Source organism: Triturus cristatus, chromosome 3_1 (genome assembly GCF_964204655.1).
Source record: "Triturus cristatus chromosome 3_1, aTriCri1.1, whole genome shotgun sequence".
Classification (NCBI taxonomy): Eukaryota; Metazoa; Chordata; class Amphibia; order Caudata; family Salamandridae; genus Triturus; species Triturus cristatus.
Genome location: NC_140583.1, coordinates 653,205,157 through 653,220,822, shown reverse-complemented (window position 1 = coordinate 653,220,822; position 15,666 = coordinate 653,205,157). Strand labels below are relative to the sequence as shown.

Below are 15,666 nucleotides of genomic sequence, written 5' to 3'. Positions count from 1 at the left end.
GGTAAATATGTATAACTAGCAACAATGTCTCAACAGAGCATGCACAAAAAAGTTGCAAACTTAGGGAGACCACAATAATTTGAGCAGTTAATTGCAAATTATATTTTTGACAGGCATATCAATAATGAAGGAAAACAGGAAAGAACAATATTGTGGCACTTAGTTACATTAAATGTACATGTGCCCATAAGGACTTGTACACAGTGGTGCTTGTGATGTAAAAAGTGAACGGCACAAGTGAAAAATAATATATACAGCGAAAGGCGGCACAAGACAATGACAGCAGAATATGTCAAGTACAAAACTTTTTAGTGGTTCCAAAATATGTATAATTATGGGAACATTTTGTTTTCATTAAACCACAAAAGAAGCGCCAAGTTGCGCTGAGGTGTCAACGGTGTTTCAACCTGTTTTGAGTTCAGGTCATCATCCGGACCGGGTTACTGGTTTTGATGAAGTGCTGCATAAGGTAAGGAGGAATGAGAATTAGAGCCCAAGATTGGGGAGGCAAAGGAGGCTCTAAGACCAAGCAGGAGAAAAATGAATTACCAGTGCTAGGACCCGGGACCCTGCTGTAATGAGGTACAAGGTATCCAAGATATGGATGATCCAGGAATGTCTGTTGGGGGGGATAATAGAACGGTGTAAGACAAGGGGTGGTAAAGTGCAGTGGAGGCACACTATACAGTGGTGATATTTACAATACTGGTAGGAATGTCAGAGAACCGTGGTGAGACTGATGAATTCACCGGGTAACATTTGCTCAGAGATGAGGATGAAGAGGTCAGTCAATTCAGTCGGTGACCCTGGGTCAAGGCTTCAGGGATTGGATCCGCTGCTGTGTACAAGGGGGAAAAAACAAGACAGCGGTTCAGAGGGAGACGCCTGTAAGTGGTGTAGCCAGACTGAAGCTTGTGGTCTGGCAGGCTCTGACTAGGAACAAACGAATTCCTATTTCGAGGTACATAATGCAGAGATCCTCTGGAGACCTTTTGTTTGCCGGCAAAAGTCCAGAGCAGGCAAATCGCGAGGATGCTCGGGCAGAAAAAATAAACCGGGATGACGTTAAACGCTGGGGGAGGCGGGGGTGGATCCAAAAGGACAAGGAGCGAGAACAGACTCTGTTCCAAGAGTAGCCGAGGAGAGGTGAAGGAAGTAGAAAGGGTGGAAAACATCAATCGTTCATCAATAGTAAATCATTAGACGTAAAAATTACCGACTCTTTCTACAAGCAGAAGTCTTCACTCTGATTTAAAATGACACCACCGAAAAACTTCCGACCTCTCTACAAGACCTAGGAATATACTCCTGCTGTTTCCTAGTGCAGGGAAAGGGGTCGGATCCAGAGTACAGACCCATTCTAGACTACACGTTCATCCACAAGACGTTCAGGGTGCTTGCCCCTCGCCAGATCAACCCCCAACTCAAACAGGGTGACTGGTTGTGCGCCATCGATTTGTAGGATGCCTCCTTCCACATTCCAGTTATCCGGAAACATCAGAAGTTCTTGCATTTCAAACACTACCAATACAAGGTTGTTCCTTTCGGGCTGGAGTCGGCACAGTGCACGTTCTCCAAATGCATGGCGGTGATAGCTGCTTATCTGCTGAAATGTAATCTTTTCGTCTACCAGTACTTAGACGACTGGCTAATAAAAAGCTCCTCACTTCTCATGCAGGAAGACCTTCAGACCTGCATACAGGTGCTTCAACAGTGGGGCCTCTAAATCAACTTCAAAAAGTCCATTCTCAATTCAATGCAGGTGATTCACTACCGGAGAGCAATTCTAGATACCAAAAATGCAAGAGTGTATCCTTCGTAGGAGAGGTCATCCTCCAAGTGCCTGACTCTCCTCCACACTCCTTATCAATCGGTGAGACAGGTGACCTCTTTGCTGGGGTCCATGGCGTCCTGCATCTACATTGTTCCCAAAGCCAGACTTTACATGCGTCCTCTTAAGCAGGCATTAGAAGACCAGTGGTTGCAGTTCGGGGTATCTCGGAAGACAGGGTGATCCTCTCAGATGGCCAAGGAATCGCTCAAATGGAGTGCCTTTTCACTACCACCCTCTCACACAGACACTCGGATGCTTCACTCGAAGGTTGGGGAACCCACATGGGCCCTCTGCAAGTGCAGGGTCAATGGTCGGAAACTGAAAAGTTGTATCATATCAACATGTTAGAGCTGAGGGCAGCCTTATCTCGTACTCTAGTCTTCTTAGTCAACACAGCACACCCTTACAAAGCACTTCCGTGGGGACAAACTAGCTCATCAATAGGCCATGGTTGACCAAACCGTGTTAAGAACATTGTTCTAACATGTGCATGATCTGGCCACTACCCTCAGCTGAGGTAGAAACTGCTTTACAGTCGATGCAGAGCATGTCCATCTACAGCATCACATGCTGTAAAAGGAAAATGTTACCCTGTAACCATTTGTTTGTAGTGTATACTGTTGTAAATTCGCATGCTCCCACTGTCCTCCCTAGAAGCTGGCAAGATGTTTACCCTTTTCATGCTTTAGTACTTTAACAATTTATAATGCACATGGCGCACCACAGTATTCTTAACTGTACGCCCTATTTTCACCTCTTGCACGCTGAGTAAGAAACAATCTAGGATGGAGTCTGTGGGTTAAGGAAGGAGTTGCGGCACATCCTGTGACTCGAAAGTTCATAGAAAAAAAAGTTGTGTCCAAGCCAAACTTTAAATGGCCGGAGTATGTAAAGCATGTGAATCTACAGCTCTTCATGCTATGAAAAGATAAAGAAATGTTCGAGGCATATGAGCTGCAGATCACAAACTTCGGATAGTAGATCGCCATCTGGTGTTGGGCTCGGATGCTTGCAGGTTGTTGTCTTCGGAAGAAGTCTTTGGTCACGAGATAGGTGACTCCTCCCTTGGACGACAGTGCGCATGGGCATCGACTCCATCCTCAGATTGGTTTTTTCCGCCATTGGGTTCGGATGTAACTGTTCCGCTCCGGTTGGAAATATCAATTCCAAGCTTCTCGAAGCGAAAAACTTTATAACAAAACATCGAAACATCTTCATCCTCGACATCGACTACATCGGCTCGATTCCGGACGTCGACGCGGCCCGCTGGGCCTATCCACGGCGTGAGGCCTACGGCTCATGGAAAGGACTCAGTTAAAAAAAATGCCCCCAGTGTGGAGCAAAATTTCCGCACAGTGACCACCACAAAGTCTGCAACCTGTGCCTATCACCGGAACACGACTAGTCCAGCATTTCGATCCAAAAAGACCATTCGGGATCGAAGGGCTCGATGCCACATCATGGCACAGAGACCAGCTCCGGAACCAGAGGACATCTTTGATGAAGGCCCAGATGTCCCGGAAGAAGATTCCGAGGATCTGCAAATAATTTCCGAAGCAGACGACTCAGACCACCCCATCACTCCTGGGCAACGTGTGAGTACCACTGCCCCTGCCCCAACCCCACCAAAACCAAAGGCATTGGTCAAGACTTCGCCTGCTAGCCCCAGTCGAGACCGAAAACATCCTTCAGAAGCCCTGCCTCCGGCCTCGGCTCCGAAGAAACATAAGCCTTCCGGTAGCTCGGGGCCGAGCAAACCGCATGTAATTGTCCAATCTGCACCGAAGACAAGACTACTCAGCACCGAAATCGGCTCCGAAGCCCTCGGCACCGAAACCACCAAGGCCAATTGACACTGGCACCGAAGGTTCCCATGCCCACAGATACACCTTCGGCTCCGAAAACCACATCGGCACCGAAACCATCGTCAGTACCGAAACCACCGGCTAAGGACTCTCATACGCCTCCTAAAGCCAAACATGTTACCGATCAACCAAAACCTCGATCGGAACCGAAAAAATCAGTACCAAAGACTGTTCCTGAAGAACAAGAACTTTTTCATCCAGACCCAAGGCAGAAAAAGATCTATATCAACCCCAAGACTGGACATGTCACCACGGTGCCATGCAAAAAACGGAAGCTGGACACACCACCTGTCCCAGTTCCTGTAAATAGGAAGGGCTCTTCTACTTCCCCTATCCTTCCTTCCTCTCCTATACTGCCTCCTATCCCACCCCCGCTGCCTCCACCACCATTACATATACCCTCTCCATCTCATACACCACCACCACAGGATGATTATGATGACCTAGGGGGTGGGGGTGATCCTAATGATCCGTTTACGGATCCAGACACCACACCGCTGGATGATTGGGCATTCCCCTTACCAGATATGCCTGACCCTCAGCCATATCCCTCAAAACCATCGCCTCCTGACGATCACCTGGGGTTTGGACAATTATTAAGTAGAGCAGCAATATACCACAATGCACTCAGACGCACCAGAGGAAGACTTATCATTAGACACTTTCGAACAGTCTCAAAAGTCTGTACAAATCCTGCCAATGATTAAAGGTGTCATAAAACACGCCTCCGAAGTCTTTAAAGACCCCCTTTGTGCCAGGGTTCTCAACCCACACATTGAAAAGAAATATAGGCCTGCTCCTGAAGACCCTAACTACATCAAGGGCCAACTCCCTTTGGATTCTTTGGTCGTTTCCAATGCGCGGAAACACGCCAACTCCCAAACCACAGGAGACACACCACCCCCAGACAAAGAATCCAAACTATTAGAAGCCTCTGGCAAAAGAGTAGCAGCTCAAGCCGCTAATCACTGGCGAATTGCCAACACTCAAGCCCTACTAGCACGCTATGATAGGGCCCACTACGATCAATTAGAGACTCTCTTACAACATCTGCCAGACCAATACAAAACCCAGGCAAATGACTTCATTCAGGAGGGAGAGCTCATTTCAAATGCAGCAATTAAATGTGCACTTGGCCGCAGACACCGCCTCTAGAGCAACTAACACAAGTGTGCTCCTTCGACGACATGCATGGCTACGCATCACAGGCTTCAAGCCAGAGGTACAAACTACCATACTTAGTCAACCATTCAATCAGGAGCAGCTCTTTGGGCCAGCAGTAGACGCACTGGAAAAAAGGAAAGAAGACACAGAGATGGCTAAGTCCATGGGAACATTACAATCTCCCCAACCACGTGGGTCCTTTCAGCGCTCCTTCTATAGAGGAGCCTCCAAAAATATTGGAACGGACACCTCCTACATTTAAAACCGCCACACACACATCCCCTAGTAGAGGATATTTTAGAGGCGGATACAGAGGAAACAACAACAAAGGGCGAGGTCGAGGTAATAATAAAACTCGCACCTCCCCTGCCCAAAACAGTGACTTTCCTCCACTCCCCCCCAGACCATTCCACTCCGGTCGGGGGAAGATGAACACAGTTCCTACCTGTCCGGAACTCCATCACAACAGACAGGTGGGTAAGACAAATTATGCAGTATGGTTACTGCCTGGAACTCACAACTACCCCCACCCCCCTCCCCCTCCCACATATACCACCCAAACAGCGTCCCATGTCACAAGATCATCTTACACTCCTCAAACAGGAGGTTCTCTCATTGCTCCAAAAGCACGCAATAGAACCAGTTCCATTACAACATCAGGGTACAGGGGTATAGTCACTCTACTTCCTAATCCCCAAAAAGGACGGGACTCTAAGACCAGTACTCTACCTCAGACCCCTAAATCTGTATATCAATTCAGATCATTTGCATATGATCACTCTTCAACAAGTGCTCCCACTACTGCAACAAGGCGATTTCCTTACTACACTAGATCTCAAGGACGCCTACTTCCACATTCCCATACATCCTGCCCACAGGAAGTATTTAAGGTTTGTGGTGGGTGGACGGACAACGCTACCAGTTTGCAGTCCTCCCATTCGGGGTAACAACCGCACCCAGAGTATTCACAAAATGCCTAGCAGTAGTGGCAGCACATATCAGACGACAACAAATCCATGTCTTCCCATATCTAGACGACTGGCTAATAAAAGCAAAGTCATTCAACAAGTGTGTCCTACACACTCGCCAAACTATCCAAAGTTTACACAACTTGGGACTCACAATAAACTATCCCAAATCTCACCTCCAACCTGCTCACATACATCAGTATCTGGGAGCCACAATAAACACCTCCACAGCCCGAGCATATCCCAATCCAGCCAGGATAGCCAATATGCAAGCTCTTATCACAAAATTCCAAACCTAACACACTCTTCCAGCAAGAGTGTTCATGCAACTCATAGGCATGATGGCGTCCTGCATCTTCATTGTGCCTTATACAAGACTTCAAATGCGTCCCTTGCGAGAATGTCTAGCACGTCAGTGGAACCAGGCTCACAGACAACTTACGGATCTGGTGTTGGTGGACAGCCGCACACATCGCGCTCTCAAATGGTGGAACATAACAAACCTCTCCAAAGGGCGGCTGTTCCTAGAGCCTCTTCTACAGATAGTGCTGACAACGGACGCATCGCTCACGGGATGGGGAGCCCACCTCCTCGGCCACACCACTCAGGGCAAATGGACCACTCAACAAAAAATGCTCCATATCAATTACCTGGAGCCGCTAGCAGTGTTCCTAGCACTAAAATCATTCCAAATAAATCTCCAAAACAAAACTGTCCTCATTCGGACAGACAACATGACAGCCATGTATTACATACAGAAACAAGGAGGCACACATTCTCTCCAGCTGTCCCAGCTCGCACAGAACATTTGGAGATGGGCCATTCCCCAGAAAATATACCTACTTGCAGAACACCTTCCAGGGGTTCACAATCAGATTGCCGATCTCTTAAGTCGACAGACTCAACAAATCCACGAATGGGAGCTACATCCCCAAGTTCTAATACCCTTTTTCCAACAATGGGGCCAACCAGACATAGATCTGTTCGCCACACACAAACGCAAAATGCCCAACCTTCGCCGCCAGGTTTCCCCACCCGGAGTCAAAGGGCAATTGTGAGAAGTTGGCCTGGTATATGCTGTTCACTAATTAAAGTGACCACCTTGTACCATGCCAAGCAACCCTTATGGTGTGGTTGTAAGTCAACCTTTTCGGACCAGCTGCCCTAGTGGTAGCGTAGGCTAAGCAGTCTTTCAGGCTAAACTCGTTTTGGCATGTAAAGCAAGCTGTTTTACCATATGTAACCCCCCTTTTAACAATGAAAGGACACCACACAGATATATATTCAAAATATATATGTATTTATTACTCAAAGTATCCCCTAGACTCTTTATGAGCACAGGAGCACAAATCGTTAAACAAGAAAGTATTACAATATACAGAAGTTGCACTTTATATGGATAGGCCCTGGTGGCCAATCAAACCATATACTAAAATAGTGGTATAAGTACCACGAATAGGAAAGGGAAAAGGCCTAGGGCCTCTAGAATCGCTGGGCCTACAAGGAGCTAACTTCAGTTAGTGACCAGGAGGTCCACGGGTCGCGTGTGCAGTGAGGAAAGTAACACGCGGGCTCCCATAGGTTTTCAATGGGTGCGTAAAAGTTCAAAAGTTACTGCTAGAAGGGTCTTCTGAATGGACTACGAACTTAAGACTTAAAACACAGACACTAGAGATGTTTCTCTACACTTGGGCACCGGAGTGCCAGCTTTACCTCACCCACAGGAAGCGGGTTCATAGGTCTCGAAGTGCGTCGGGTTTCGTCTATCTGTTCAATGGAGCCTGATGACAAAGATGCTGCAGGCGGTGGATCCAAGGGAAGATCGGAGTTGTAGAAGACCTGTAAGCAGAGGGGACAGTGTTCACAGTCACTAGCCAGTGACCGGCGTGGCACCAGGTAGGTTCCAGGCGATTGTCGGGTGCAAACAGGCAAAGAGGTGTAGTTTGTCTCTGCAGCCACGTGGTCCCTGAAGGTCGACGTCCAGGAGTCGGTTCACGAGCTGTCCCACGCAGGCTCTCGCTGTCGGCGGTGTCGGCGACTCAAAGGAAGCAAACAAGCCTTGGCAAAAGCAGGAGTCGCAGGAATTGAAGAAAGCTGATTATTCTGACCAGCAAGGTCAGAGGGGCTGCTCCTTTGGATGGCAGCAGGGGCCAGTCTGGAGCAACCAGACCAGCGTCGTAGTTTTCAAAGTAGGCCGCCAAGATGGCCACTAGCCAACGGGCCAGGGTCCGGTTAGGCGCGTCGAGTTGCAAAGTGCAGAGGGGCCCCACGCAGATCGTGGAGATGCTGGAGGGCTCACCTTTGGTGCAGATGCTGCTCGGGTGTTGGGCTTCTCGGGTCCCAAAGCACAACTCGGAGGGAGCCTCTGTTGTCGCGCTTGCAGCTTGTCGTGGGTCTTTCAAGATGGCTGGCTCCACTTGTCTCGGTGCCTCCACGGGTTCCTTCTTTGCAGGGACTGTGGATCGGGCTGTGAGAGGTCTGGCGGTCCAGTTCTTGTCGGGCTCTGGGCTCGGGCTCCGGCAGGAGGCGGCGGCAAAGCAGACGTTGAGTAGCTGGTTGGTGCTTGCGTTAGCAAGATGGTCACTCCCTGACCATAGGGGAGAATTCCTTCAGTCCTCTGTGCAGCAGAGCGTCGAAGTTCCCGTCTTCTTCTTAGTCTCAAGTTGATTCCAGGATGTCTGAAGTCTTAGGACACAGCTCCTACCTTTAAGCGGATTCTAGGGGCCGGACTACCTGCTAGGTCCCTCCCTAAGGGTGGGACCAGGAAGGGGGGTGGTTACACCCCCAATCCTTTGTCCAGCTCGCCCCAGGTCCGGGGCTGGTGTGCCCCAGGACCGGTTTGAACTGGCATATGCACCGAGGCTCCTTGTGAGCCTCAGGCATGTCTGATTCTATTCAAGCCCTACCTGACCAATACACAAAATCCTGTCTGGGGTGGTGCTTGCACCTCCCCTGGCAGGAAACCCTTTGTCCACGTCTCCCAAGCTGGAAGGACTCCCAGCAGCAGGAGGGCAGACTTGTGTCTGTGGTGGCAGCATCCATTTTGTGGAGCTGAGGCTATGTCTGATTTTACCCGGGTTTCAGGTGCTGTACATGTCGTGTCCCTCTAGAAGGGTGGAATGCTAACCCCGTCGCCAGAATTGGCGAGGGGTTAGTATTCCAATTCGTATGACACCTTACTCGACATGTTTTGATAAAGCCAAACCAAAGATAGCATTTAACCGCGAGGTTCATAATGCACCTAAGAGTATATGGTATGACGATATCTGGAAACGGTAGAAGGAAGTTGTTCCGACCACTGCAGACAGGCTCAGCTCATGCCAGAGCACTATCTCACATGGAACCAAGCACTCTGCCTTCAGGATTGTTAAGGCCTGCCATAGGAGTGACTTATAGGTTAACATGTGTCCCATTTAAGGTTGGGTATAGGTATACTACACCGAAGTAAGAGGTGGTTACACCAACTTACCCCAGCTGAGTGATCAGCCAGTTGTGTCAAATTGCTAGGCCAGGGGTGGCATAATACATGCTTCAGCCCCTGGTAGGCCTTAGATACACCAATGCCCTGGGTACCTAGTGTACACTGGTACAGGGGGCTCACAGGGTGATCTAGTTCCAATTGGTTATGCACCTAGAGTGCATAGTGTCAATTTAGTAGAGAAAAAAGCAGGTAGGCTGAGATCCTGAATGGCAGGATCTCAGGCCAACTAAGTCGAAAAACCAGCTAGACACTAGGCAAAAAATTTGGGGTAACCATAGTCAGATATCCCCCTTCCTACAGCAATGCAATATGGATGAACTGGTCAGGCAGATTTGCGTAAGATTTTCCGCCTCTCCCACTCATTCCATTAGTGGTACACAAGCTCAGGCAACAGTCTCTCAAACTGATCTTAGTAGCTCCCACATGGGCACGCCAACCTTGGTTCCCAACACTACTGGAACTCTCACTAGTGCCCCACCAAAAACTGCATCTCTCCCCGTCCTTATTAACCCAGAACCGTCGAGAAATCAGACACCCAGATCCAGGTCAACTGAACCTGGCAATCTGGCTCCTGAAGTCCTAGAGTTTGGTTATCTCAACCTACCACCAGACTGCATGAATATTATAAGGGAGGCCAGACGACCTACCACTAGAACCTGCTACGCTGCAAAATGGAAAAGATTTGCCATTTACTGCACTAACAATCATATAAACCCACTGGATGCATCCATCCAGGACATTTGTTACCTGCTACACTTGCAAAGATGTCATTTGGCATACTCATCCATACGTCTCCACCTAGCAGCGTTAGCAGCCTACTTACAAAATATACAACACCGGTCACTCTTTAGAGTGCCTGCGATCAAAGCCTTCTTGGATGGACTAAAAAGAATTATTCCTCCCAGATTACCACCCTCTCCAGTGTGGAATCTAAACATTGTTCTTACAAGACTCATGGGACCCCCATTTGAACCTCTGCATAAATGCGAATTACAGTTCCTCACATGGAAAGTAGCTTTCCTTATCGCTATCGCATCCCTCAGAAGGGGGAGTGAAATCCAGGCTTGAACCATTCTTACAATTACACCGTAACAAAGTGGTTCTTAGAACAAACCCGAGATTCCTTCCAAAAGTCATATCTCTGTTCCATCTTAACCAATCAGTAGAGCTACCAGTGTTCTTCCCAAATCCCGACTCGGTAGCTGAAAGAGCTCTTCATACCTTGGACATTAAAAGTGCCCTTCTGTACTACGTTGACAGAACCAAATCATTCCGCAAAACAAAACAATTGTTTGTTGCTTTCTCACCACCACATAAAGGCAACCCCATTTCCAAATCTGGGATAGCTAGGTGGATAGTTAAATGTATCCAAATATGCTACAAGGCTAAATGCACACTAACGGTTCCCCCTAGAGCGCATTCCACATTCAAAATAGGGGCTTCCATGGCATTCTTAGGAAACATTCCCTTAGAAGATATTTGTAAGGCAGCCACATGGTCTACAACACACACCTTCACTAAACACTATTGTGTTGACGTGCAAGCAAAGCAACAGGCTTCTGTAGGTCAAGCTGTCCTTAAAACTCTATTTCAAACTGCAGCAACCGATACAGGTGACCACCGCTAGGGGAGATACTGCTATATAGTCTATCCTAAGTGTGTGATCTGCAGCTCATATGCTTCGAACGGAATATGCTACTTACCAGTATGCATCTGTTCTTGGCATGTAGAGCTGCAGAGCCACACACGCCCACCCACCTCCCCGGGACCTGTATCTGTTCCAGCATAGTCTTACTTAGACATTACACATGGACATCTCTCTCTTTTCTACAAACTCCATCATTTCCCATCATGGCGAAAAACAATCTGAGGATGGAGTCGATGCCCATGCGCACTGTCGTCCAAGGGAGGAGTCACCTATCTCGTGGCCAAAGACTTCTTCCGAAGATAACTACCTGCAAGCATCCGAGCCCAACACCAGATGGCGATCTACTATCCTAAGTGTGGCTCTGCAGCTCTACATGCCAAGAACAGATTCATACTGGTAAGTAGCATATTCCTTTCCTTGTTTCTTAAGATGCACTGCAGTAACATTTGAAAAGACATCTCACTTTCTGTTCTATGGACTGGAGTTCTTGAGCGCTGACCTTCAATTGTTTCTTACTCTACCTTCCTAGACTGCATCACATGTTTTTGGGATAATTTAATGTAAATTGATTCCCATCTTTTGGTGTACTCTGACAATTCTATAATCTTTATGGCCAAGAAAATTATTTGATCTTCTTCCTTGTTCTCCTTGACACCATGCCATCACTGTTTAAGTACTATACTTGAAATGTAGACTTAATTGGCATTTGTTTGGCTTGCTAAAAAGTCCTACAATGGCAGGATGTTTTTTGTAAACTTTTTTTTAAAAAGCCTAGTTGAACCTCCTGTAGTGCTTTCTGAGAAAAACCTGATTCTCTTAATTTCTGCTCACCTGCAACTGGGTATCAAAGCATTTACTTTCAAGTCCTCTTCAATCTGGATACAAGCAGTCTTAAGACTTCAATATCATGACATCTGCTTTGATGTTGCACAGACACTCCATCTGTGGCTACTCTTCATGAGGTCTCCACTATCTTCCTAAGTTCATATTGCACCTACACTCAGAACAGTGAAGTCTACCAAAAATTGAAACACTCCTCCTTCATTCTCAGTAAGAGATGTACTCCTACCTTGGAGGCTGCCCCAGAAAAGGGTCACATGTATATTCAAGAAGGCTTTTAATTTGGGGAGTGGAAACTAACATGTTTTAAATGTTTTAACTTATCAGAAAATCTTTATTTTGAATTGGTTAACAAATTATGCTTTTAGATGGGTATTTAAAAAATATTTTACAAAGGGTTCTGTGATCCTCCATACAGGTAACACTATTCAGTGTTTGAGTTCAGTGAAAATACCAATTTGGAAGGGTTTGATTACAAGCAGTTTTTGCCCTGTTTGCTGTAAGATGAACATTCATAGTACTGAATTTGTATATATTTATATTTTTCTGTCAACAGAACAAAGCAAAAAAGAAGAAAAAAGGTGTTTTGCCAGGAGGAGGTTTCAAAGCAAACATGAAAGACGACCTTGCAGATTATGGCGGGTACGATGCTGGCTATGCACGAGAATATGAAGATTTCATGTGACAGCCTCTCAAACCAGCTATCTTTTTTCTTGGTTTTCTTTTCTTGTTTGCCCTCGGCCCGTTTACACCATGTAGCAAATCTTCCATTTTGCTCAATGGATTCGCAGAATGCTACACCTGTGTCCCGATGCAACCTGTTAACCCCATGGCATCAAGAGGGGACAGCTCCAGGAGTTGTTGGGTGTTTACGTGTTCAGGTTTGCTTATTGGAAAATCTGGACCCTTTGGTGCCAGTGGGTTATTCCCAGAAAAAAATGCCTCTTATCACCTCTGCCTCTCAGGATGCACTTCAGACAAGGAATGATCTGGACATAATTTGTTAGAATCACCAAAAACGAACTTGTGGAAAGTTTTCTGTCTCTTGGGAGTCCTATCCCTTTGCTGCTGAGCGGTCCTACATCTGTCCTTCTGATAGAGTACACCTCTACGTCTGTTAAATGAGGTTATAGGTGCACTGGAGCATCGGCTGAACAAAGTGGATGTTGTGCAGCACAGACCCTGTGTTTAATTCGTAGCAACCAGAGAAAGGAATTCCAAAGTAGGTAATTGAGCCGAATAGTGTCCAAATATTGCATTTTTAGCTGTTTTGTTTTCCCCCTATACCTTCCACAGTCCATTGGCGCTTTCCTCTGAAGGCGCAGCAGTCAAGGAAGGTTTTGACACCATTTTGCTGGCTGACCAGATTTGACATTGGATTGGAGAGTGATGGCAAGTTGGACTCCTATCAACACCATTCCGGAATGTAGTCCTCTACCCTACCTCCTCAGAAGGGACTTTGGACACCTCCATTGCACACAATGGCAATTTGGAATGTGTATGACCGGGTTTGAGTCGTTAGTATTACTTCATCATATATTGCCTTAGTACTGGAGTTGCAGATTTTAATTGTACTGGGGAGAGGGGTGCTGGTTACAGTCTTAAGACTTCTTCACCAACTGTTCGATCAATAACTTTGGATTTGGTCTCTGCTCCATCGTAAAGGTGAGCCAGAGGGGACTGCTCTTTCATTGCAAAGAGCACTGGATGTTGCTTGTGCAGAGTAAGCCGATGTGTTTTTGCATTGTGCTGACCGCTCAGCAGGTCTGCATCTGTGAAGGTATTGCCTTCTTTGAGAGCTGCTGAAATGCTATAGGGGAAATGTTGCCTTGTTGCTGGCTTCTTTTAAAAAGTCCTTCTCCCCACCCTGCCAAGTCTTTTCTCATGGGACACGCTTAACAAATGGCAAGTTACTACGATTGGCTAAATTGTTATGTTAACAATTATGACTTCTGCAGTGTTTTATAAAGCAACTAATTTAATAAAATTACTATTGTGAAGACATTTTTGCAGTGTTTAGAGATGATTTGAAGATAGTCCTATAAACAACTGGACGTCAGTACTTTCAAGAAATGTGTAGTAATAGACATCAGATTATATATAAGCAGCTAATGTGTCCATAGCAATAGAAAGTTTGTAATAGATGGAGTAATTTCACCTGATAAAATATTGAGGCTTATTTTCATTATGGTGTACATTGATTTTTGGATGCAATACCTTGACTAATTTGAAAAGCCACAGAAAATGGTGACAAGTGCTTGACGGATGAAAAAAGCAGGTTGTGGTGGCACCATGGCACTCTAATGGTCCACTCGTTTTCAGAAGGGGCGGTCCTCTAATGGTGTTAAATACTATTGCAATAACTAATGGCTTAAAACTAGTAGAAAATGTGGTTTGAATAAAAGCAGATCATTTCCTGAAGTACACTCTCTACAGGGGGGGGGTCCTTCACTGTGCGTGTTAAAGTGCATCCCTGGGTCAGTAATGAGATCACTGGTATGACTGCTCCACACTAACTTAACAGTGAGAAGTTGGAAACTGTCCAGGGGGTCCTACAATAGTTGTGCTTGCATCTTGTTTATTTCCTTTACATGAATCATCCATTACGTTGAATTGGACTGGAGGAGATATGAGAATACATTGGTACGATCTCTTTTTATATAACTTGGGGGCATATGTATCAAGCTAAATTGCGATCGCAAATGCTGAAATTTGCAGAATTTCAGCGTTTGCAATCACAATTTAGCTGTGTGCAATGTATTGAAAAAACACTTGCAAAATAAGGAATCGCAAAATTTGCGATTCCCTATTTTGCGGATGCATTTAAGGAATCGCAAATTGTGATTCCTTAAATGCAATGTAGGAAGCACAGGAAAATTGCTATTTGGCCTTAAGGAATTGCAAATGACCAACAACTTCAAGTTGGTGCTAATAGGCGATTTCTTTGAAAAATGCACTTTTGTGCATTTTTCAAAGTGCCATGTGGCGCACATACATGCCTTTAGGGCATGTATGTGTGTCACAGGTGCGCACACATTTCAGGGGTGCAACAGGGTGTCCTTTAAGCACCCTTGCAACATTGAAATTGCATTCTCAATTTGCGATTCTCTAATTGGTAATCGCAAATTGAGAATGTCTCCCCATTCATTCTTATGGGCCTCCTAGTCCATGGCAATGAATGGGAAGATATTCCTTATTTGCGAATCTCAATTTGCGATTCGCATATAAGGAATATGTAGGATTCGCAAAATGTTGAGCAAATCCTACATACATTGCATTTTGCGATTCTCCAATTACGATTCTCTAAAAATCACAATTTGAGAATCTCAAAACTCTTTTTTTGATACATATGCCCCATAGTGTGTGATTCAGAGAACAGAACAGGGGAACCCTACTCACTAAGGAACCAGGGTAAGTAATTATGAGGGAAAACAGCGGTTCCAGTGCAATAATACCGTTAATACTGATAGTAATGTGCGCAATCGCAATAGGAAGGGCTTAACTAAGGTCAGAGGCGGAAGAAACCAAATAGACTGATTCAAACAGAGAAAAAGGGGATATCTACAATTTCACAAACTCATTGAAACATTGTCGTGCGTAGTGTCCCAAGTGAAAAAAGGAACCTAAAACAAAGGTGACAATGTGATAATTATTTACAAGGTTTCCACAATTCTGTACAAGTCAACCATTATCAAATATATTCAGTGTGAACAGCGACTATATACAATGATATACGAGGGGTAATGGTTTACTTCCTCTTTGAGTCGACGACGTTTCGACCCACTAAATGGTCTAGGGTCTCATCAGGACTCATTGATGTAGGGACATCTGTTAAATCAACTGCACAGCCATGTGCAGGTAGTGTG

At 46.0% G+C, this 15,666-nt stretch overlaps 1 protein-coding gene across 1 annotated transcript in view; it reads left to right on the top strand.

The window, feature by feature from the left end:
• EIF3J (eukaryotic translation initiation factor 3 subunit J) overlaps window positions 1–13,804 on the top strand; it is a 209,990-nt gene extending 196,186 nt beyond the window's left edge. The window contains exon 8 of the mRNA XM_085644682.1: window positions 12,357–13,804. Coding sequence (XP_085500808.1) covers window positions 12,357–12,485 — 129 coding nt within the window. The 3' untranslated portion in view covers window positions 12,486–13,804. The remainder of the gene's footprint in view (window positions 1–12,356) is intronic.
• Window positions 13,805–15,666: the final 1,862 nt, after the last annotated feature.